We start from the raw sequence: 25,194 nt of genomic DNA, 5'->3' as shown, positions 1-25,194 counted from the left end.
GTAAGAGGAAATATATATTCGTAGTTTCTTTCTTTCAACGACACACGTTTAGAAAAGTTTCTTTTCGCCCCTTATCCCGACCAACACTTTACCAAACGCTCACGCGTACACAAATGGTGGAAACAGGTGCTCACGTCTCCTGAGAAAGAAAGGGAGAAGAGTAAAGGACAATTTCAGTTTTTGACGTTTAATACTTTATTCCTCGGAGCTACGATCATTCTTTTCCCTTCTTTCTTTCTTTTCTCGACGAGGTCGCGTCCCCATCCTTGAAACGATATCGAGAATTATCTTAATTAAAGTCCACCCTGTCAAAGGAAGGGGACAGGTGACACGACATCCATATTTATAAATATTCTTTTATTCCCACCATTTTTGGAACGGAGCACACCTGCGCCAAACCGATTCAGACACACGTTTGTACCGTTTCTCGGTCTCTAAATTCGTAACAGTGGGCCGAGAGATCGCGCTAAGGGACGGAGAGAGAGAGAGAAAGAGAGAGAGAGAGAGAGACGAGATCCGCATCTAACCGCACAAAGAGGAAAACCGTTAAGTCAGCGAATGGGTTAACGGTACCAACGATAGTCGCGTTATAACTGAGAATAAGAGGGGAGAGTCTCCTCTCTCTCTCTCTCTTTATCTTTCTCTCTGTTTGTGTCGCGAAAGCGAAAGCCGGAAGACGTCGATCAATTAAAGACAAAGGCGGATGCGGATGATCGCGCGACTCGATCATTGTCCAAAATCTATTGGCGGTTGTAAGACACCTACATCGCTTTCGTGGGCAGTAAATTCACCGGTTGATCGATTGTCCCCTCGGCTTCGACGTGATCTCTAATCCCTTACGATGTATCGACAGCTACTCCTCGCGTCCAACCCTTGCACTTCGACGAGGTTAACCGAGGTTCGAGCGAAGGAAGCGAAGGTCGGAGGCATCAAGGTCGGATTTGGATCGCGATAGGGAAGGAGAGAATCTGTTAATCTCGTATGTTTCGACGATATTCTTTGTTGGAGTGAGATCTCCATCTCGTGAATGAAACATAGAAAGTAAATCTGTGCTGTTAAATCTTTTACAGACGCGGTGGTTAAAAAACACGCGAGAGGATAGAATGAAAGGAGGAGATCGTTTCCTTTTTGGGGATCAGATTACGATGCGTGGAAGATGATTTGAATTTTCAATAATGGTTTTTAATCGGTTAATTAATACCCTTCAACGCGTGAAAACGCAAATTTCGATTTGGGATCCGAAAAGATTGAGCAGCTGCTTAAACAATTTTCATTCTTACGTGAAAAAAACATACTGATTTCGGTTCGTGTACGTAGATCCCTCGTACACCTGCAGCGAGTTGGGAATTTTCCCTGGAGAGCCTTGGATGGAGAATAATAATCGCAGAGAAATTTGCGGAGAGGAGGATTGTTCGACGATAATTCGAGGGAACGAGGATCAAAATTATTGGACGATTGTTCAACCGGTTCGAAATTATATTGAAAACTCGGGAAACTCGAGCTTGATTTGAAGCATGTCGATTTCGAGATAACTCGTGTTATACGCTCTGCAAAAATAAATCAAGATCTGTACGATTCCCTTGCAAGAAAATAACCATTCGTTAAAATGATTCTTACATCTTGTATCGTTCAAAAGTCGATACAAACTTAGACTCTTAGTTCCCTTAATTATTTCGATTCACACCGTCCATTACCAGATTCCTCTTCTCCTCTTGGTTGAAAATTTTCCTCGTCTCTTTTCCTTCTTCTTTTATAGCTAGACAACCTCCCAATTAAAATCTCCACCTTTGGAGTGGGAAGAACGTGGGAAGAAGAATCTTGTCAATATCCTCATTCGAGCTTATTACTTATTTATTACGAGAGATTAAATATGAAATGGCTCGTTCTTTTTGAACGCGCAGAATCGTTTTCCAAGAGTGATTCTTTCCTTTTCTTTTTCACAGACACGTGTGGAGAAAATACCGAAACAGGCGAGACAGCTCGAGTGGATTGCCCTGGTACAGGAGCGTATACTCTCGAGACAATACAGCCGAATCGTTGCATCATCGCCCCCACTCGGGCGGCACCACCGTTCAATCCGCCACGAGGATCCTCTCCGCCCAAGACGTGAGTACTTTAATATTACGGCTGGGCTCGTTGTCTCGCCAATTTTGCTTACCGCTCGTAGGGGTGTAATTTTCGAGAGGGGGGGGGGGTATGGTCAGGGTTTAGGTCAGTGAACACGTGGAGGGACGCGGGGATGCGTCCTTGACGAGGAGTTCGGAAATCGATCGGAACTCGGCCCCGAGGTTCCATCGACCGATTCTGGGCGGGTGGCTAGCGCCGGCCCGATGCTAATTTCGACGTCGTTGGTTGAATAAATAAAACGGCCCGTTTCTGAAAAATTGAACCACGTTCTCGAGCGTGGAAAACGGAATTCTCACGCCCCAGTTGCTCTCGGCCCAACCTTCCAACCGTCCTCCTCCATCCAGCCCGCATTTTTCTTCGCCGAGATTTCATCGAGATAAAATCAGGTTTCAAGAGAGGCAGCTTTCAAGAGGCAAATTTTAGAGGCGACAACGTCCTCTTCTAGAGGCGACGAATTTCCGAACACCGATCAAGATTTCGTCTCGTAGCACGTTCCCTGCTCGTGTTTATTCGTCGAGCGTCGGTAATTTAAGAAATAACGTTACAATCTTCGAAAACAGGCGTGGTCCAACAACGCCCCTGACAACGTCACCGTTTCTAATCCCGCAATTTTTTTGCCCTCGTTCGTAGCTGCGAATCAATTCGATCGACAGGAAAATCGCTCAAAAAAAAAAAAGAAAAGAGAGAAAAAAAAAGAGATGGACGAATTGGCGCGACGCTTTGACAAATGCTCCAGCGCAGTGTGAAAATAACGAGAGTCAGAGCCAGATCATATCGCGGGTACGAATGGAAGGGAAAAGGATAATCGTCTCTCTTTTTCTCCCTCCCTCCCTCCGAACCAATTATTCGTGGAATGGACGTGGCACGTGCTGCAACGCGGTGTACATTGTTTTTCCATTATCAAATAGAGGAATCTTCTTCTTTTTTTTTTTCTATCCCCCTTTTTGTTCCTCGTTCACGATTTTCATCGACACGAAATCTCATTTCTCGCTCCGGCTCCTTCGTTGATCATCAAACGAAAAATATCGTCGGGAGAGGGAGAGGGGGAGAGGTGGATTTTTCGGCGAGGCTTTGCCTGGAAACTTTCCTTCCGGTTTCTGCCGGATTATAATTCCGGATAAACGAGCGCCAAGTCGGCCGATTATGCTCCAAAGTTTCGCCACGGCCACGCAATTATTCCCAGGGTTTAGCTCTGGTCCGGTATCTCTAAGAAAACACTCGCGAGAGAGGAGAAAGCGAATTCCTTTTTCTTCTTTTTTTTTTCAGTTCAAGAAACGAATCCTCTAAAATCCTCTAAAATTCTTCCTTTCCGTTACGTGATCTTGGATGAGAGATTTCGACGGATGCGTTTTCGTTCGTTCGACGGATATATTTCCCGCTCGAATTTGGAAAACCGGTTCTCAACTTGGCCGCCTTTCAAATCCAATGGAAAGTTCGCGCCCAGCTCTTCTCCGTTACACTTGCTTTTGTCCGTTTTTTCGATTGCTCGCGCGCGTCCATTCCATTCAGTTTCGTCTTGTGTGTGCGTAGGGAGGGAAGCGTGTGGAGAGAATGGATCGATCCATTTCGAGGATGAAAGATCGTGTAAACGAAAATAAATGATATTTTCAACGTTTGTTTGATTTCGATTTTTCCTTTCTTTCTTTCTTTTTTTCGGCAGAATATTCTTGGATGAAAATAAAAATTACAATTCTTCTTCTTCTTCTTTAAAGCGTGATGCGCGAAAGGAGAAAAACAAGATGTTTTCTTTTTTGAAAAAAACACGGATTGTTTCTCGAATCTTTTGCCCTCGGTTAAAATTAATTTTTCGTTCCTCTCTTATTTTTCTCGGTTCGCCAAGAAATTCTGCGTGGCGCCATGTTGGAACACGTTTAATATTGAATCGAGCGTTTGGAACGAATCGAAAGTAATGAATCGAAAGTAAACCGTTTAATTATAGACGCGCGTTATGTGCGTCTTAAACCCTTCTAAATATAAAACTTTGGAAATTGCTTATACTCCATGTACTCGCGATATTTGAACGCGTATTTTCCCTGGAAATAATTGAAAAAAATTTCGGGAAACGATCGATCCATCTCCATCCACCAACGTCCATCACGTACCACGATCTTCTCCAAACGAAAAATATAAAAACTCCTCTCGAATAAGGCCATCGCATTCGTATCACCGGTCGATTAACATCGAGATGGAAGGCCTTGGATCGATAAAAATCGGCTTGGATCGTCGTAAACTCGAGCTCGAAGTCGAGCTGTCGAAAAGATAACGTTGGATGGAAAAAATTACGAAAAATTACATCGCGTATGAACGTGACAGCATCTATTCATCCGTCGAGTCCCGTCTCGAGATAAGAACACTTGCTCCTATCGGACCATCGATCGAATATGCAAAAACGAAGCTCGATCGTAGAGTCGAAAACTGTTATCCTTCAATTCCGTGTGGACGTTGTCGAGTTTTTAACATGTTGCTTCGAGTCTGTTACGGCGCAACGTAGGTGAAAATGACTGGGCGAGTTTGATCATCACTCAATCATCCCCTCGCTCATACGCGCGCGTTTCGAAACATTCAGAACGGAATTCGGACGGAATGGAAATTGTTGAAAATACTTTTGAAAGCCGTGGATTCGTGAAAAATTATACGAAGCGTCGAAATTACCGTCAATAGCGTTTAATTAGAACGTATAATAGAGAAAGGCGTTTATCGAGGTACACAATGACTCTTGAAATGTAACAAGCTTTATGCATGTATTCGTAAAAATGAAATCTTGGCGATCTTTCAAACGCTCTTTCAATCCGGCATGATTTCATGGGGTTTAAAGAGAATTTTTATTTTCCAGCGGAGCCTGTTTGAGAAAAAGAAAAAAAAAGGGCGATATGATCTCTAATTTTAGCCTTCCACGTAACCACCCTCGCGTAACCGTACGTGAATATGGAGAAACGAATGGGAAAAAGGAAGCCGGTTGAAAGGATGGGGGATAGTGAGAAAGGGATAGGGATTTGCGATTATCTCTCGTAATTTTTATTTACGATTCACGGCGAGGAGTGTGAAATGTGACGAAGCGAGGGTGTGTTGGAAAAAAAAAAAGAAAGAAGAAGGAAAAGAAAAACGCTCGTCTCCGAACATCGCCATTAATTTTATCGACCGTTCGATGACACGGTGAACCAAGTGTGAGCGATCACACACGTATATAAAGCACGATCGTTCAAGTTGGGCTGAAAATACCGGAGAGCGGCCGTTTCTGGCGGCAGTGACCTGATTTTAATTTCACGCGTGCTCGATACCATGTGCAGTCACCGTGCTTAGAGAGATGGGCGGGCTTCATCCTTTCCTGTTGTGTTGTGTTGTGCTTTCGCTCGAGACCAAAAGTTTTAATCGCCGAGCGGAGAATGTAAAAGACCGATTCTTCTTTTTTTTTTTTTTTACCCCAGCTCAAGTACTCAAAGACTTTTGCCGAGGCACCTCCTCCTCTTTCTTTCATCGAGCCTTTCGTCCTCGAGAGAGACGTTTAAGACGGTGTTAAGACTCGCCGCTCGTGGTAAAAAAAAAAAAAAAAAAAAAAAAACCTAACCTCACGCTTGTTTATCGAAATTATCGCGTGGAGACGGTAGGGAAAGAGTTTCCCGAACTCTGGAACGGTCGACTTGCTCCGCTTTGACGGTCAACTGGGACTATGAACTATCCCCCTCGTGGCTATTGCAATTTCTATAAACAGAGGATGGCCTAGAAAGGAAGGAGGCTAACGTTTAAAAAGAAGGTTGATGCAAGCGTTAGAAAAAAAAAAAGGGGGAATCTAACGAGCCGCTATGCTAAAAAAAAAAAAAGGCAGGACTTGGTTTTTCATTCGACTGGTACTATACAGGACGTGGATGGACGTGCATTACGTAGTCAAGGGGTCAAGGAAAAGAAGAGAAAAGAAAAAACGTGTGTATCACAGCTGATGGGATAGGACAAGTTTTCTTTTTTCTTTTTTCCAACCACCTTTGATATCCCTCTATCCTTCCCGTGTTGTCCGCTTTGAGAGGAAACAACGGTGCCGCGGGCCAAGTAAGCGAAGAGTAGAGGAAGGTGTCTAATTTAAACGAGAGAGTGAAATTTCGAGAAGATAAAATTTTCGTGGACAATGAACTCGGGGGGGAAAAGCGTATCATCGTTGTGCATATTCTCCTTTTAAAATATCATCAGATATATTATGATCTCGTCGAAACGATTATTTCATCGTCTCTCCTATATTAATTCCCAACGATCGATCGCAACGCGCCCCTCTTCCATCCCCGTTCGCCTACCTCACCTGTTAACGCTCGTTAAAATATAACTCTCCGGGTAAAATATCACGCGTGGAAACGAGGTCGAAGTCTCGAATTGACGAGTTGGAAAAACCAGGAGGAGAGAAAGGCGTCGTGCATCCATTCCAATATCCATCCTTACGAAACGAAACGAAACGAAATCTTTTGAAAAGACCTGCCGATTTTTACGGTGCACCGCAAAAATTCACGGACAGCACTTTGTCCGCCCCCTTTGCCACCGTTTCCCCGCCCAACGGGGGGACCCAACGCGGCTGCATTCGGCATATTTCCGAGTCGAAAAAAATCTGTTCACGTCGCCGATATTTGTTCCTGCTGTTCCCTCTTGAACGACGGTCGAAATTTGGGGGAGGAGGAGGAGTGAAGGAAGAAAGGAAGGAAGGAAGGATGGAAGGATGGATTTAGGATAAACCGCATCGCCCTCCCCCCTTCCTCTAGAAAATATTATCGTGGCTCGAATTGCACGAGCATTGCCTGGCGCATCTCGAACGAGGCGGCGAATAAAACGAGGCTGCGACCGCAAAAGTCCGTAACGAGCGGCATTCAAGAATGGCGGAACGATGCTTTTGCACAAAGTACATCGCGCGCGACCCACGATGATCCACAGAAACACGGACAATGCATGCCAGATGACGGTGAGCGCACTCACCTCTCAGCCTTCCTCACCTCTCTCCCTCTCCCCTTTTCTCTCTCTTCTCTCTTTCTCTCTCTCGAGTGCTCGAGTTACTAAGTAGCCAGCCTGTGCCGTCATTACCCGACCCGACCTTTTTGTAATTCGAGGCCGAACCTTAACCGGAGAGAACATTGTTGCACGCAATTCTTCGAAATCAACGTCACGTGTCGTCTCGAATCGAGATTTCGTTTGTTTACATTATTTCTTTCTTTATCCGTGAAGGATGGATTATTCCTCGCCTCGCCCGCGATCGTAGGAACAATTAGAATCGGTCCCATAATCCGAGTCAATTTACCACGTTTCGTAGCGATCGCAATCAACGGGAGAAACTTGGGGCTATGAATAGTTATCGATGCAACCGCGATCTCTCTCTCTCTGTGCTTGCTGGATACATGCACCGGATTTACAGTCCACGGTGCACTGATTTCTCCAATGTGTCAGTTGGTCGGAAGCGGTTACGGTATCTCCCCGTCTGGCACGTACGAGGCTCAGGCTCTCTTGCATTCGATTTGCATGCAGGAGATTCAAGCGTCGATGCTTAACCAGAATCGATTAACCGATACATCTCCGTTTAAGGGCAGATTTCTACATCTATTTCTCCTTATTATATCCCCCCTCGTTATCAGACAGTGAAATTTTTCCGAATTTTTCCACTTTCCAATTTCTTTCCTCGGGAGGAGAGAATCAATTATATCGTATTTTTACGAAGTGGCTCGCGTCGAGGATAGTCGATAATATACTCTCTCTCTCTTCTTATGAAAAGTATTTTAGAGGGATTTTAGGAATCGTTTCTTTAAAGGATCACCGGGAGAAATTTATAGACCCTCCAGACTCTTTGGAGATAACGCGCGGTGGGGATCGAGATCATTTTAGGACAATTTGTCTACCTAAATGTGTGCCACGTATATATGTATATATACGTGTATATATCTCGGTTAAAGGCTGTTAAAGTTGCGTTTGATAGTTTAATCATAACCAGACCTGTCCCTCGTTTTTCCTCGTTTCGACCCAGTTTAACCTCCCCTCTCCTCGAAACATAAATTCGCAATTTCGGCCGCGCAAAAGCCTCTCCCCTCCCTCCCCCCTTCCCCCTAAAGGAAGATTAAAGATACCTATCCGCAGCGCGTTAGACGTGCTGCAGATACTGCGCGTTTTTTTTTTCTTTTTTTTTTTTTCGAAGCGACGCGAGAGCGTTTCAGCCGATGCAGCAGCGTTTCGCCTCTCTATTTTTCATCCTGTACACTCCTCGGTGTGTATTTGCCGATGGTGGTAGTGCCTTACCTCTCTTGGTCCATATTTCAGCCGATAAAGGATAATACAGTGGATTCTGTGGAGCCTGTCTTAGCTCTCACACACGGTATCTTTCATCTATACCCGATTCTTTTTCCCCCTTTTTCTTTTACAAGCGCAACCCTTGCGCTCCCGTCATCCCCTCGACGGCTTCTTCACTTGTTCTTCCTCACTCACTCGTATCGATCCCTGATAATCACCATCACTGCCAACTTTTTTTTTAATTCTTCACGCACAACAACATGGGGGAGAGATTCTTCTATCACTTCTATCTATCACTTCTCGAATCGAATGCGAAATTCGAGGTTCACTCGCACGAGCACTCGCGACGATCCCTCTTCGTGGACGACGTGAGACGACATTTTCCCAAAGGGGACGAGATTTCGGGACGAAGATAAGGAAAGATTAAATCTCGGACTCCGTTCACGGACTCAGAGGCGGAACTGCACTTTAATCTCTTCATGATGAGGGAGGACACCGATTCTTCCCGCTGGGTGAAGGAGAATTCGAGAGTTAAATTCTACTATTCTACTATTTCCAAGGCAAGGAAACTTTGTCGTGTACAGAGAGAGAGAGAGGAAGAATTTCGCCAAGTTTGAGATGGAATCGATGATCATGACGATGACTCGAATGGAAATGAAGGGAAAACGGCTTTGTGGAGAGGATATTCTCCAGTTTATACGAGGAGGAGGGGAAACGCGGTAGCTAACTTCGCTGCCTCCGACGGCCGATGCACCTTGGAACAAGCGAGATACGTGCGCGACATACGCGCGAGCGGCACACGTGCGGGTTATGTTAACAATCCGAGCGTACGGATCCGCGGTCCAATTTTCTGTACGATGCCAGGTATCGCCGTCCAGGGTTTAAGCGGTTTAACGGGCCTGGCCCGTGTCATAACGCGGCCACCTGTCCAAATGCGATTGCGGATCGCGCGGTGAACCCCGGCCACACCCCCGGTTCAATGATTTTACGACCCGTCCGTGTTTGTTTTCCAAAGCCTGCCGGCCGTATTTCCGAGCTTTCGCATCGCAAGGGACGAGGAGGATGCGTGAACAGGGCCCAAGGAAAACGGAGGAGAAGTGCGTGATGATTCGCGACGCGAAGAGAAGAGGAAAAAAGGAGAGGATGGAGGAAGAAAAAAGTTTGGCGAGGAATTGTTCCCGATTTCTGCGATGGTACCTGAACCTGGTAGTCTGGGCGAGGACATTGGGATCAGGGAATTGGATCACGTAATAAATTGCCGTCCGTCGATCGGCCGGAGTCCACCACCCCTTTCCTTCGACCTTCCCGTGAAAATTATAATACGAAAGGCGATAAGTCACACAGAATTCGTTAAGAACGCGCACGTATTCCCACCGGTAAATCTTGCTGCAAACTTGGACTGGAAATCTAATAAATTCTCTGAGCTGGGGAAGGTGGGAAGTTGAAGGGAAGGGGGAAAAAAATAGTATCCCTCCCCGGACGGAGGAAATATTTTTGGCGGTTTAATCGTTGCTGTAAATCGTCGAGGATGGCCACCAGAATCGCGCACTTCGTCATCGAGAACACAATTCCTTTCGTTACTCTCTCTCTCTCTCTTTCTCTTTCTCTTTCTCACCCCTCCCGGGCTCATTCTTTCCGGGACGATAAGTCGGCAAAGATCGATGGCGGAGATACGGAAAAATTCAATTTCCTTGCTGATTCGATCATAAGGGGAGGAGGTGGTGAACCCCCTCGGCGGCGTTTCCAGGAGGCGGGCAACGATGCGTGCCCAATTCTAAGAGAGATGATAATCGAATTTCTATCTCGAGATCCATCCGTACGTGGCAGAACATGGAGGATCCCACGAGTTTTCATCGGTGTTTCAACCAATGTGATCGTGTATCGCGTTCGATTGTCGGGGCGATCGTCCGCGAAAATTGCAGCGGCGTTGGGACACACCATCCAGGATGGGAGGGATGCAAATTTTCCGACTTGGTGGCACTTGAGAATCGAGCTCGACCGAATTCTTCCGAATTCGATTCGATCGAACCCGCTTTCTCTCTCTCCCTCTCCCTCTCCCTCTCTCTCTATCTCGCCTCTCTCGACTTTCTTTCCCTCATTAGATTTTACGAAGTCGAAGAGCGTTTTAATGTCGTTCGTTTTCCCGACGGCGATGGAAAATGGCTGAGTATATATCGCGCGAAATATCATTGTTTCACGGGATAATCGGCGAATTGGAAAACGTCCTTCCTTCCTTCCGTCGAAACCGGCCGGCCTCGGGGCCTCGGCGCACCACTTTCACCGTGGAAAATCCGTTTTCCCTCGATCGAATTTCCCAACGCGATCCTCCCGGCCACTTCGGCCCAACTATTTTCCAGTAATAGTAAGCGCGAGGCTTGTCTATGTCTGCCGCTAGTTGCTCGCGTAGTACTCGAGGGTGGGGGGTACCGCGCGCCTTCTTAAAGCTTTGCGGTTTTTTCAAAAGCGGCGCGCCGTCCCCACCACCGCCGACCGGCCCCCCCACCACCGGACGTTGCACTCCGTCCCTCGTTCGAGTTGCATTCTCTCCCTCTCGCTTCCTCCCCGCCGCCTTCATTTGCGTCGCTATTCGCCCGTCTCTCTTCATCTCCTCTTATCTCGCTCCGCTTCCCTCTCTCCCTCTCTCTCTCTCTCTCTCCACGCTCTGGCTCTCTCTCTCCTCTCCCTCCCCCCCCTCCCCCTCCGCTCCTCTCCGCCGCTCTCCTCCGTGCCTCTAGCTCTTTTTCCGACACGATCGCCTGCATCGGCCTGCCTCGCCAGCTCCGCCAGCCTGGCTGTGCAGCCTCGACGCATGCACCGAACACGCACGCAACGAATTCGAATTTTTACCGGAGGAGAGCGAGGAGGAGAAAGAGGAGAGAGTCTCTCGCTCTTTTCCCCCGTTATCCCGAATCGAGTCGATTCGAGTTTCCCGTGGCCGTAGGAACAACCGGCCGTAGGATATTTCGGCGGAAATATATTACGGCGTCCGGTTCGTTATTGCCGCACGTGTTTCGCGAGGAATCGCGCGATCCATGATATTTTTACGAGCATGAATAATTTATGCTCTAGCGCTGCGAGGCGCGGAGATGTCGCAACAGTTGGCGATCGGTTTACCCCCGCTCTGCGCAGCTTTTGTATTACCGATTACCCAATCTGATATACCGATACGTGTATATATATATAGTGAGAAATGAACGCGTAAAACTACGGTAATCACTTTCCTTTCTTTCTCCGGAATTTTCGAACGGGAAGTTGGAAAGATATGCTCCTTCTCCTTCCCCTCCGTCGAATAATTTTCCGCGAAATTTCGTTGGAGAAGTTGCGTTCGCCTCGGGGCACAAAGCGGCTCGGGTACAGTTCGAGTAACTGTTAAGATAAATAAGGGTAATTATTTCCGCTACCAGGTACACGCTTCCGTGGACTCGGAGTCACGCGAACATGGAGCGAAAAACAGACGAGACCGTTCTCTCTCTCTCGTCGAAACGCACGATTCGCGAAATTATTCTCGCCGAAATTAATCGAGGAGATTAATCGAGATTTTGTATTATATCACGGCGTGAAAATCGTGGAGGAAATCCGGAACGATACAATACCCGCTTCCTTCGGGGAACACTTGCCAAGGCGATCGAGTCGAATATTTTTCACGGGTTTTCTTTTTTGTTTTACAGTCGTTGCTGCGTGCCAGCTCGACAACGGGTCAATTTTTCTCGAAGCTCGGAGGGGGGGGGAGGGAGAGAGGAGGAGGGAATGCCTGGGAAATTGCCCGGATCCAGACGAATTTCGATCCCCCTTCCTTTTCCTTCATTTTTCCAAGCGGGACGATATCGAGACGAGTCGAAAACTTCCCCGGTTAATTCTCGTCCGCAAGATCCAAGAACTCGCCGATTCGGGAGAGATAAAATCCTGCCACGGTATAAAATAAGCGGATGGGCCGCCTCCCCTCTCCCTCTCCCTCTTTCTCTCTCTCTCCCTCTCTCTCCCTTCCTCCCTCTTCCTCCGCCGAGATGCACTTGGCTGCAAGCGGGGAGAACTAGCTGGACGCGGCGCTAATGCGCCTGCTAACCTTACTTTCGCATTGCTAGACTCAATTCATGCCAAGGCTGACTGGGTGCGTTGCCCTCCATTGCCCCTATACCGCCGTCATTGGTGGCCCCCTCTCGCCCGCCCTCTCCCCCCCGGGAGCCCTGGCAGTCGCCGTCGCCCGATGCCACGCCGCCCACCGACAGTTTCTTGCCCCCTTCTTGCCCCCCCTCCACCCCCTCCCCTCGGCCAGCCCCTGCTAGGCGACTTGGTCTTCGGCTGCAACGGCTGCAACGCCTGCAACTCGCCGGCTCCAGCCTCCTCTCCGTCTTCTTCCTTCGGTTTTCGGCTTCGCCTTCCTCCACCACCACGACCGCCGCCACCACCACCAATACCACTACTACTACTACCATTACCACTACTACTACTACTACTACTACTACTACTACTACTACTACTACTACTTGAACAACTACTACTACAACTAGTACTACTACAACGAGCAGCAGCTACCTCTCCACCGTTGTTGCCTCGAGCCGCGACTCTTCCAATCGCCTTAGACCTTAATCGGCTGCTTACGACCTAAGTGTCCTAATTTCTCTTCCCTCCGTCTCGAGAGTTGCTCGAACCGAGCGCTCTCTTTCCTCTTTTCTCTCTCTTCCCCCCCTCCCTCGCTCTCCTCTCTTTCTCGGCTCTCAACCTTCTCTTTGGTTATTATTCGACGTATTTCGACGTTGCTCGAAAAATATTTGGCCGGCGGATAGCTGCAGTCTCTCGTCTCGGGAGGGGAGGATGTGGAAGAGCGGAGAGGTAGGCGATTGATAGGCGAAACGCCACCGTTTCCTCCCGGGACGGAGGAAGGAAGGAGGACGGAAATAGAATTCGGTGGAATTGTTTTTTTCGCGATCGCGGCGAAACGCGGCAAATTCTATTTCCGTTTTGTTGCGAACAAGTTGCGAAAGACTCTTGTTACTCGTCGAGATCCTCGAATGAAGAATCTCGAGAGCGGTCCGTGGATCGACTTTCCTCGCGGACTGTTCTCGCCTCGCGGGGAACAATAGGCGTCGCTGGTGTATAAAAAAAATTTTATACGTCCGGTCCTACTTTTGTTCCGACGACGAGCAGCAAGCAGCCTTCCTCCGCGTGAACCGCAAAGAAGGGAGAGCCAAGGGTCGGCCAAGTTTCAAGGATCGAAGAAGAAGAAGAAGAAGAAGAAAATTTTCCAAGCGCAGCGTTTGGAACCCCGCGTCTCCGTTTCTCTCCTTATCCGGAGACCGACGTTATTTGATGTTTGATAAGAGCAGAGTGCGTCGCGTAACTATACTATTTCGAGCGAGATTTGCACGAACGGCGTGCAACTATTTCGACTCTGCAGCCGCCGCCGCCTATTATTAAAATCCTCGAGCACGGTATAAACACCCCCCCAAAAATAAAACTGTAGCGGGATCGTGGACGGGCGAAAATTTCGACGAGCATCTTTTCCTTCTCTTTTCCCTTCTTCTAGGGAGGAAGAGATAGGATCGATCATAGGATTTTTCGATTATTTTTCGCCACGGGAGTTAGAAATTCCGGGGACGGATGAATAAAGGAGGGGAGAGGGGAGCGATCGCTGTCAGAAGAAGCACGGCCGTGTATTTGCATTAGCTACGAGCACGTCGTCGAACGCAACGCTTATTTATAACTTTTTCATCCGGCGAGTTCTCTTATCTGGCGCCTTGCCATCGCTGCTCTCCCTCCTCCCCCCTCTCTCTCTCTCTCTCTCTCTCTCTCTCTCTCCGTTCATAGCCGTTGGTTGCAACTGCACAGCACGTTGATCACGGTAGCGACTCGCGTTCCTGGCCCATCGAGACGTTATTTTGCTTCGATAGACGCCGCGTTTTCGAGCGGAACGAGCGCAAACAAAATAATATTCGCGAGGGCGCGCGTTGTTGGAGGTCTCTCGAAATCCATCAAGGGGGAGGATATTTTATATCCTTGGATATAAGTAGTTTTTTTTTCCCCTCTCTCTCCCCTTCTGTGCCGAGTTGCAAAAAATGGAGAGAAAAAGAAGAGTTCCGGCTACTACGAGGCAAAGATCCAAAGGGGAGGAGGGAGGAGGAAGGAGAGAAAGAAAGAGAGATAGATAGATACCCGTCGATCGTGGCTAATCGATTTTCTCGCTGTAACGAACCGATTGGTATCAGCTGGCTCGATAAACTCGACAAAGCGTGACAGAGAGATCGCAAAGGCCACGACGTGTGACGCATCGTGCAATTTATGTTCCGCGCATCGAAGCATCGGTGTTTATCGCGATGCTTAAACTTCGTTACGTAACGAATTCTTCTCTGAATTCGACCACACGATCGATAATCCGCCACCCGTATTTTAACCAGTTTACAGATAAAGTCAGAGAGAGAGAGAGAGCGTCGCAATACGCGAAAGAAACGGTCAGGTCGATGCACGAGGATATACAGATCGTTCGTCCTTCTCCAAGGAGGATTGTGGAACGATGTACACAAGGTAGAGGCGGTGCAAATTGCCGCTTGCATCGGCCCGTTGCTCCGCTCTCTTTCGAAAGAAGTTGCAACCCGTTCCCCGTTCCGTACACCTGTTTACACGGGTGCAACGCGCTCCCGCGCCGATATCGAAAGGATTCAACGTGGCGAATCACCGATATTCTCTCTCTCTCTGGAAATCGTTCGCAACACCCAGACCCAGGGATCGGAATTTTTCGTCGGCACGCTTGCAATTTTTGTTAAAATATACGCGACACACTTATTGTCGCGTATTTGTCAGGACGAGAGTCGTTACACCGGGCGGCCTTGCATCTTTCAAGGCACGCGCTTATGCGCGAAACGGTGGTCGTGAATCACGTGGAAAGTTATGCGGGCCCGGTCAAAATTCTACACACTTTGCCCATTGTTCCCGGTTGGGGCCTCGGTTGGGATTTAATTAAAATACATTCTATGCAAGTGTGTTACGATATTAAATACGTACGCGATACATCGGCCAACTTTCGAAAAAAACTTTGGGTCGAGAAGAAGCATGTCCGCTTCTTCCTCTTCTGTATCTTCGCCATCTATATATCCATCTCCCCGATCCCTCCTGGATCTCCTCTCCTCTCCGTTCCCAATATCATAGCCTCGCCTCGCCCCAATCCTTCGATTCCCCGTCCAAGTGGAAACCGATAAGTGCATCTGGCCGAGCTCTTTGTTCCTCCCCCTCCCGATATACCCGAAAATTTCATTTCAATCCCGAAACATAGAGTCGGGATACACGTAACTCGATATCCATCCAACCCTCTCCACGGAGGTTTCGCCACCGTGCCCTCTATCTATGCCCTGATAAAAATATCGGGTTGAAAAAAGAAAAGAAAAACGTTTGTTTCACGACGAAATGTTCGTGCCTCGATTCGAGAATTCGTTTCCAAAATTGGCCTCTCAGAATTCGATTTCGCCGCTTGTGTTATCCATCGGAGAAAAAGAGTCGAAAAAAAGAGAGGGAGAGAGACAGAGAGAGACAGAGAGGAAAAGAGGAAAGAAGTTTGGAAAGAAATCGCGGTTACTCGCGCGATCCTCCTCAACTTGGTCGATTCGACTGTCCATTCGTCCGTACATCTGTCCATCCGTATGTCCGGCCGACCACCCGTCCGTTGGTCGGCTCGTCCGGTCCACTCGCGCTCGCCTCGTCCGTGGGGTGGCTGACCTAACAGAAGGGGTCGTTGCACTTGGTTGGGCCCGCTTTCATCCCCTCTCCCGGAGTCTTCTGGTCAGCCTCGCGGACCTCTAACCGCTCTTCTTCTCCTTTTCCTTCGTTTCCTTCTCTCTCTCTCTCATTCTTCCTCCACTCTCTCGTCTCTCCTCCACTCCTCGCTTTTTCTTCTTCTTCTTCCTCCTCTCCTTTGGCCCGTTCTTCTCTCGCTGCCCGTTTCTTCTTCCTCGGTTCTTCTTCTGCCGGTTCGCCGCTTCTTCCTCCGACCCCTCTCTATCCTTCTCTATCCCCGCGTACGTGCGCGCCTACCAAACCTACTCAACCCCCGAACGCGGCCGGGTCCAAAAGAAATTATAGTTATTTACCGTCGGCTCTTTCGGATAGTCGGTTATTTCGCGGTAGTTGTTCCCTCTCGTGTAGGCATACGATACTCGGGACTCGGGGGAACCGGGAGACAACTTCTTTGCACCAGCAGCCACGATGAGGAGGAGGACGACGACGACGACGACGATGACGATGATAGGAGGGGAGGATAGGCGAAAGGAGGAGAGAAAGAGAGAAAGAGAGAGAGAGGAGGGGGCTGGTGATGTTGCTGCCGCCGTTTCCATCGCCGATGTCCAGGATTGTTCTTTTTTCCTCCTCCTCTTCCCTCTTCCTCCTTTTCTTCCCTTTGACAGGGGATTCGCGATAAGTATCGTATACGATTCGCCCTATCTCCTCGCGCAATCTCCAGGAAATTATGATTCCCTTCCCTTCCCTTCCCTCTCTCTTCTTCTTTCATTGCGAAGAATCGAAAAAATTACCAGCGAGCGGGCACGTAGCGTCGTAGCGCAATTGTCGGCCGGATTGAAGAAAAAAAAAGAAAAAGGTTTGGAAACGGTCGTCGCCACCTTGATGCCTGGTCGCAACCGCGCGATTGTCCGCGATTGGGCAAGAAAGGGGAACGAATCGCGGAGATGGATGGATGGGGAGGGAGGGAAGGAGAGAAGGAAGGAAGGCGACTACTACTACTAGGCTCGGTTCGGTTCCTTCGAAACGGCGTTGTTTCGTGATCCTCTCCGTGGACTGGACGGGGCTTCGTGGACGGAGTCAATGCCTTCCCTTTCTCCCTCTCTCTCTCTCTCTCTCTTTGGAAGGGAAAAGAAAAAAAGGGGGCCCGAGGAAATCACGCTGTTTCGACGCTGGATCCACGAAGCGTGCATGACGGAAATGCAGCAGCGGTAGCACGAAACCTGGAGCCGAGACAAAAAAGTTCTTCTCTCCGCAGGAGAGGTAGGGAGAGGGAGAGAAAGGAGGAAGCGCATAGAATGAAAACGAGAGAGGAAAGAAGAAATCTTTTTCTTCTTCTTCTTCTTCTTCTTCTTCTTCTTGCTTCGAACGGAGAGAAGGAGGGGGAGAGGTGAATATCTGGGGAGGGGAGAGCCTGGAGAGAAGAAGGAACGAAACGAAGAGGAGAGAGAGAGAGAGAGAGAGAATGAATTTTGGCCGAGTATGCGCGCACGTTCACACTCGTTCGAGGCTAGAGGTATCCTCGTCCGATCGTGATTATACCCCTCCCCGATTTTATTGCGGCATCCCCTCTTCCCCGCTCATTTCGTTGCACGCGCGAATGCCTCCTCGCGAATCCTCGCGTGCAACGTGAACGGAAGGCAAGGAACGGAAACCGAATTTGCCCGGATCTGCGAAATATTTCAAGATGGATCGACCGATCTTTATATTTGCCTCTTGTGTATCTTCGCCTGTGCGGAATCTGTCGGGGAAAGGGAGGCGAGAAGGGAAAGAGAGGCGTTGGTGGACGTGGAAAATGGCCGAATGGTACAATAAATTCTTTCCGTAGTAGGCGGAAAAACGGGAGACGGGCGTTATCGATTCGCCATGGCATACGTTCGGCGTGTGTGAACGGGGCACGTGAATCTATCCGCGCGCTCAGATTTAGGTTTTTAGAGCGGAATGGCGCAGTCTGGTTATCGGGTGACGTAGCACCCATCACGAGAGATAAGATACTCCGCTTGTTTGCCATGCGCTCGCGAACCGTTCCAGACTATGATAGAGATTAACTTATCTCGACTACGAAGCCACAAGCGAGTCTCTGTCCACTCGCCCCAGTACTATGTCAATATTATTTCAATGACCGGCGTCGTGCAAACAACGAAACCGGACGGAGAGCTGCGAGTTCGAAACTGCGGACTTGTTATTTCGTCTCTGCAGTCTAGTCGAATGTATCCAGAATATATCGATACGGAAAATGATCGATAAAATAATCCTTTATACACGAATCTTTTAGAGGGAGATTTAAAAATCCGATCTTTTCAATTCTTTCTCCTTCAGAAGAAAAAAAAAAAAGGAAAAAATCATCGATCGAATATTAGGGATCGAAAATTTCCATCTTTTTTTTTCTTTTTTCTTTTGTCTCGAAATTTTTCTCGGACCACGTCGCTTCAAAATCGAGCGAATCGGTTTTATTTCGGCCGCTAGAGTGGAGAGCGGATTAGGCAGAAATGAATCGGAGCCATTTGCATGCGCGCGCCATTTGGAATGCGAAACGGGGGCCCCCGTTCGTTCGCAGGTATCGTTCGAAGAGGGTCGTCGAAATTTATTTTATCGCGTACACGAGGGAGGAGGGGGAGGAAGGGATGAAATAATTTGTCCCGGTAAAAAATGGCAGGGATAGAAGGGAAAGGCGAGATAGGCCGATAATAGGCCGGCCAATCGGAGTCGCTTTCATTCAAACTGGTGCTCGCGACTCTTCAAACGGCCGCGTCCGCGTTCCTTTACGTCGTGAAACTTAAATTATTAATGCCGGTTGCTTTGGGCGCTCATGCAACATTTATAGGAGGCGGCGGTTCGAGAAAACACCGGGGACGACGACGACGACGACGACCACGACTACGACGACGACGACGACTACGACGACGACGACGATAGAGATTCGCCGATTCGCCACGGGCGAATTCGCTTGACCTTTATAATAAAAACGGCCCGAAAATAAATCTAGTAGCGGATTCAGCGAGCGCCGCTCATTATATTTAGTTTGTGACGATTGTTCTCTCCGTCTTGTTTCTTCTTTTTCTCTTCTTCCTTCCTTCCTTCCTTTCTCGACAGACCGGAAGGTTCTTCTCTCTAATTCTTTTTCTTTCCTTTCCTCGCGCGAGAAAATCAATCTTTAAGTCTAATTTATCACGCGTCGGGCGTGATCGGGACCGTGTTTCGTTTCTGTATATAGATACGATCCGATATTATTCCTCTCGAGAGGAAAGGATTGGTTAGAAATCAATCGAGTTCGAGCTAGTAGTTTAGTAATACAGTTTCGAGAACACTCTCGATGAATATCAATCTCTGCGTTGAACGTTTACGAGTACCGTTCATCGCATCCGACGCGTGTCAAGGCGATGTAGTGTTCTTCAACGAGAGAGAATTATTTCGCGCGGATTATACTCGACTATCGACGACGATATGATGTTTTCGAGAGAGTACGCGGGATTTCGATCCCTGTCAGGAACAAACTTTTGTTCAATCCTTTTTCTTCTTTTTCTTTTTTTTTTAATTTATCTCGTGTAATCGAAGAAACGGCGTTACAACATGACAGCATGCTCTGATCAACAGCGTGTCGTCGCGTGGATATCGTGTTGCAGATCCAAGTGACTTCCTCGAGTGTTAATTATATTAATTGGAATCCTATTCCTTTTTTTCCTGTGAATCACGCTCCTCTTCCCCTCTCTCCTGCATTTCGGGATTTTTAAAAAAGCGATTTCTCGATTTTCGTCATTTCTCTCTTCGTCAAAATCGAAAAACGAAAGAAGAGAGAGGAAGAATGAAGGAAAGAAGGAGTTGAAGGGAGAGAAAAAGCGAGCGTCAGTATCGGGAATTACAAGCTTACCGTCGACATTTAATTAAACCTCTCTCTCTCTTTGGTGGCGTGGCGGGCAATGTTTGAAAATTTAATTTAAAAACTCATTTCGATGCAGCGACGAGACTGTGACACAGCGATTCTCAGATTCAACGCATCCTCCCTCCTCTATTCTCCTTCTATTTTTCATTCAACTTCCGCGTAAATATCCCCGAGCGATATCCCTCTTCTTCGAAGAAAAATCCTTTCCTCTTAACAATTATTATACATCCACATTATCCATCCTTGTTCTTCGATCGAGCTGAGAAAAAGAAACAAACTTGGCGTTAATTTCGAAGCGTGAGCGATAAATAAACAAAGAGAAGAATAGAAGGAACAAACACCCAAGTTATTACGATTAAAAAAATTTTTACTCTCCAAGAAGAAGAAGAAGAAGAAGAAAGAGTTACAAAGAAAGACGTCAAAAGACGATCGGACGATATTCGAGGGATTAACAAGGGGTTTCCCCTTTAACGGAAATCGGAGATTCCATCCACCCCCGGCCTTACCTGCGCCGAGTTAGGATTATAATAGCGTGGACAGGGCGAAGGCATGGCGGCCGAGCGAGGTATCGCGGCGGGCCATCTTTTGGACGGTCTTTGTCTCGGTGACCTCTCCAACGCAGATTGCTTTCGGGTATTATACGAGAGAGAGACGCGGGCTACCTCGTCGTTTCTCCCGCTACCACTATTCCTATATATATATGTGTGTATATATACGTATGTGTATGTACTAACGGTATACACGGCGCACCGTGTACTCTCGCATAACGGGTGACTGGTTTACACGGGGCCGCCAACAGGGAGCCGAGCTCCCTTCTCTCCTATCTGTTCCAAACTGTTTCTAAACCGTAACCTCGAGGGAGCAAGAATCAGAGATTTGATACATTGCTAAAAAAAGACGCGGTTAAGCGTCGAGAATCCTCGTTGACAATTCTGGTATGAGGTCATGGCTTAATTATTCATTCGAAGCTGCTCGCTTCGCCATATTTTATCGACCAAGAATTTCTCTCTCTCTCTCTCTGAGCTTCGTTATTTTGTTTCAACGTTTGGAAATTCAAGGGAGGAGAGTTAGAGTTTCCGTGGAGGGATAATAGGATCCTAGATAGATGGTGTTTGTTGTTGGCCGACAAGTTTTTCGATGTTTCGTTGACTGCTTCCAAAGTTAGAGATTCTTCGGAGGACGAGTTCGAGGCGAGCATGATTTATATCCGAGGAGCGGGCAAAAATAGCAGAGAATCTATCCGAGAGAGGGAGAGAGAGGTTTCAAACTCATCGAGTCGATCGACGAAATCTCTAATCCTGGAATTTCCTCGGCACGAGGAGCGAAACAGCTTTCGAAGGATTAAGATCTCGGTTCACAACATCTCCTCGATTTTCCGCCAGAGATAACTCTGGATCCGCGATATTTCTCGCCGTGAAATAAGAGAAAAGTACTAGTTGCGAAGGAAAAGAAGAAAAAAGAGAAAGAGAGGAGGGAATGCGTGGAGGGAAACACGTTTCGCAATGTTTGCAACGTTTGTGCGGAATTTAGGTCGAAGCCGGTTGTTGGAACAATCAACGGAGGAAAGTATGCTCCGCGAGCAATCTGTTTCTGCCGTTTCTCCTTTCGTCTATGGCGAAATTGTCGGCAATGAATACGGCGCGGCGTGTTCGTACGCGCCATTAGAGAACGGCGTTGCCCTCGAAGAAGAAGAGGGTCAACGACCATTAGACGTCCTTCGAACGTGAGCACGGAGGGAATTTTGGTCAAGTTCGAGCCGTGGCCTCGATCGCCACGCTCTTTCTAATTCAAACACACCGCAGACTTAGAACGAGAATAGAACGGGGATATAAACGGTCGGCTGCGTGCGCCAATGGAAAAGTCGGCCAAGATCAACGAAAGTAGGAGTGTCGGCGATTTCGTTGGCATCGCTTTCCTTCCTTTCCATTATTCCTTATCGTCGTTTCCTATCGAAAGTCGGTTTAATGAAACCGCGCGCCACGGACTTTCACGCGGAATTCGAAAATTCGCAGAAAGAAAAACTCCTTTGTACGGCTTTATTTTCGGATATTAAAAAAAGAGGGAAAAAATGAAACGAACGTTGTTTACGACCATTAATCCTACGGACGATTCTTTTTCAAGAGAGGGGAAGAGAGAGAAGGAAAAAAAGAGAGGGGAGAAAAGAGAGAAAAAAAAATAATTGTTTTTAACGATGCCAGGAATAAGCGTTCGAGGCTTATCGAAACCGGTTATTGACGCGTGCTCGTCGAATAATGTTGCATATGCCAGGTGGCAAAGCGAGTGGAGTTAAAAATTTGTTTTCATCGAGCAAATTTCACACGCGCGCGGCCCCGTGTATCAAAAATTCGTGTGCATTCGTACGATAAAGGACGGGCGAAGCGTGAAAAATTATATTCGATCGTTTCGTTTCCAGCCGCGCGTTCTTCGCGCTGCCCGAAACCAATTATCGACCGCTGATAATACCTGGAACGTATCTGGATCCGCGATCCAGATCCGCGAGTGGGAATTACTTTTTTTTTTAACCTTTTCCCCGCAACGATAACCAACGCGAGCGACGCGAAGCGTTGTCTTCGAAACGTCGAAATGAATAATTATGTTCTCACAATAATAATGGTAATGGGAACAACCTGGCACGCTATTTTCGTCCGTTTGTTTACCTCTTTATTTCTGACTGCAAACCGGTCGGCCGGCCGGACGTTTCTCCGCTTCTTTTAAAATTCAAAACCAGGCCTTGCTCTCCGCGCTCTTTTGTTTCCTGCCCGCTGTTATCTAGCCGCTCTCCTCTCCGATGTCCCCCTCCCCCTCCTGTAATCGTAACCACCGGATCTCGTAAATTTTGCGCGTGGAAACGCGGTAAATTCGAGAAATCGAGAGATACGGAATCACAAAGGAAATCGCCCCGTTTAAGAATTATTAAAAACTCGAAAATCTCTGGTTTCCCTTCCTTTCTCAGAAAGAAAATCTCGACGAATTTATTTCGGATCCAGTAAAAAAAATAACGACGCGGGAAGGGTTGATCAAACGGACGTTTATTATCGAGTTGAATTGAACCACGTCGTACACGAATATTCAGATATTCGCGCTCCTTTCATCGTTCGATGAAAAGGAATAGCGGTGAATGCGCGAAAGAATGGATCCTCCATATTTCACGCGTCACTGGGAGAGATGGCGAGGAACGAAACGTGACCGGAGGTTACGTCGATACCACGATATTGGCGGCGGGAAAAAGGATGAGAAAGAGTCCTCGGCTCGAAGGGAGGGAGGGGGACTCTCCTCGTCATCGTCGTGGAAAATAATATTTTTAATAATATTTTTAATATCCTCCTCCTCCTGCTTCGTTAAAAGGAAAATTTGAAACACTCGAAGAGCAAAGTTCTCCTCGAAATTGAAATTGCATCAGATCTCGGTTTCTCAAGGCTGAGCGAGCGAGCAGAGAATAAAAGAGAGAATAACGAGGAGGAATAACAGATCTTATACAAAGTTTTATCTTTACTAGTCGAAGAATCCAGTTGGCATTTAAGGTTGACCAGATTTGCAGCCGCTTAGGCGGTTGCTTAGACGGTTACGTAATGCTCGAAACCGGTGTTGGGGCAAGCGTTACGGCAAAGTTGCGCAACTAAGCCGGAATAATAAAGATCCTTGATCGTTCTAACGAGGCCTAGCTCCTCGAGCCGACCGTCTGCGACCCTACCATTAGAAAGCAAAAGTTAAGACTGCCGGCTCATTCTAGTCAATCAAGATTATTTCCTCCCGAGACGGCCTTGATTCTTTTTTTTTTCTTTCTTTTTCTACCAGTCTATTACTGGTATTACGACCAGTTATAGCGAATCTTGCGACAACTACGACGACGACGACGATAAAGGCGAATGTCGATTTTCGAACGCAAAAAAATTTCATACGATACGAAAAATTTTTAACTCGATTCGAATCGAAACGATTACAACGCGTGCCCGTTTTATTACGCGATTAGCAGTCGTTGCGATTTTTCAACGAATCACCGGTTGCGTCAATCTTTCGCAATTAATTTTCGCTGATAATTTGAAATTTCTTTGCTTCGTTGCTTCGTTTTTTTTTTTTATTCGTAATTTCAATAAATTGCAAAAAGAAGCGTAGAGCGTAGAGCGTTTTCTTTCCATCCGAGTGAACCAATCTCGTTCTCTTTTTTTCTTTTTTAAACCGATGTTATTCCCTTTGAAGTATCGAAAGTATGGATATTTATCCCATAATGGGAACGCATATCTTGGAGCTGTACAGGAAATTATAAATTTTTTCTTCTTTTTTTTTCTTTTCTTTTTCGTTGGGTGTTGGAGCGGATCTTCTAATTGCGAGTGTCCTCCAAAATAGTGTGACCGTCTGTAACCTCTAACGGTGTAGGTTAAAAAACTAGTCGTTAAATAAAGATTCTTATCCTTGAGTGTCTAGCACGTTGCCACTGGAAGGGAGAGACTCGACGATTCCCGAGCGAGCGTCTGCTAATGTGAATCGCGATAGATGCGATTCTCTCGCGTCCCTTCCTCCGCCCACGACTATTTCTAGAAATTTCCTCCTCCTCCTCCTCCTCCTTCTCTATCTCGCGTAATGTCTCGAGCAATTTATTTGCGGCTTTCATGAAAACTTGACTCAACTTGAAGTCGATGCTTGGAGTATCGTTTAAGAATACATAAAGTTAATAATAACTTTTAGCAACAAAGATACCATTCTTTGGGTGTGTATGTATTTACTTTCTCTCTTTCTCTCTCTCTCTCAAAATCTATTCAAGGCGACAAAAATCGCAGATAGAATTTGCAGAATTCGCGAAATGCATCGCGCGTATATATATTCCATTCATTTTCATTTACACGACCAATCAACAAATCAACATGGACATTTCGAAAAAGCTAAAATTTCATTTCATATCGCGATAGATCATCGGAAAATTGACGGGTAATCATTAGAATTAATGGGAAAATTGGTTTGATTAAATTCACGTCTTCTTTATTTTATTTCGACGATAAATTGCAACGATCAAAATCTACTATCGATAAACCTTTCCGGCTGAAAAAAATTGACAAATTCTTTCTCTTTTTTTCAACAACAACCACTCCTGATCGGATCTGAGATAACAAGATTTGTATAAATAATTCGCTTCGTTGTTTAGAGAAACAAAAATATTATCAATTATCTCTTCTTTTTCGATCTGCCTATCTTCCATCCTTGGACAGGGGAGCATAAAATAATAATCGGAC

The 25,194-nt window shown here is 47.1% G+C and overlaps 1 protein-coding gene across 3 annotated transcripts in view; it reads left to right on the top strand.

Moving 5' to 3' along the window:
- LOC100577045 overlaps positions 1–25,194 on the top strand; it is a 57,404-nt gene that overhangs the window by 15,163 nt on the left and 17,047 nt on the right. For all 3 annotated transcript variants that reach the window (XM_006558530.3, XM_006558529.3, XM_003249275.4), the window contains exon 4: positions 1,944–2,106. In XM_006558530.3, the coding sequence (XP_006558593.1) occupies positions 1,944–2,106 (163 nt within the window). The remainder of the gene's footprint in view (positions 1–1,943; positions 2,107–25,194) is intronic.

The sequence above is a fragment of the Apis mellifera genome, linkage group LG13 (assembly GCF_003254395.2).
Source record: "Apis mellifera strain DH4 linkage group LG13, Amel_HAv3.1, whole genome shotgun sequence".
NCBI lineage: Eukaryota > Metazoa > Arthropoda > Insecta > Hymenoptera > Apidae > Apis > Apis mellifera.
The sequence above is the reverse complement of the archived record's forward strand: the minus strand, read 5'-3'. Positions and strand labels throughout refer to the sequence as shown.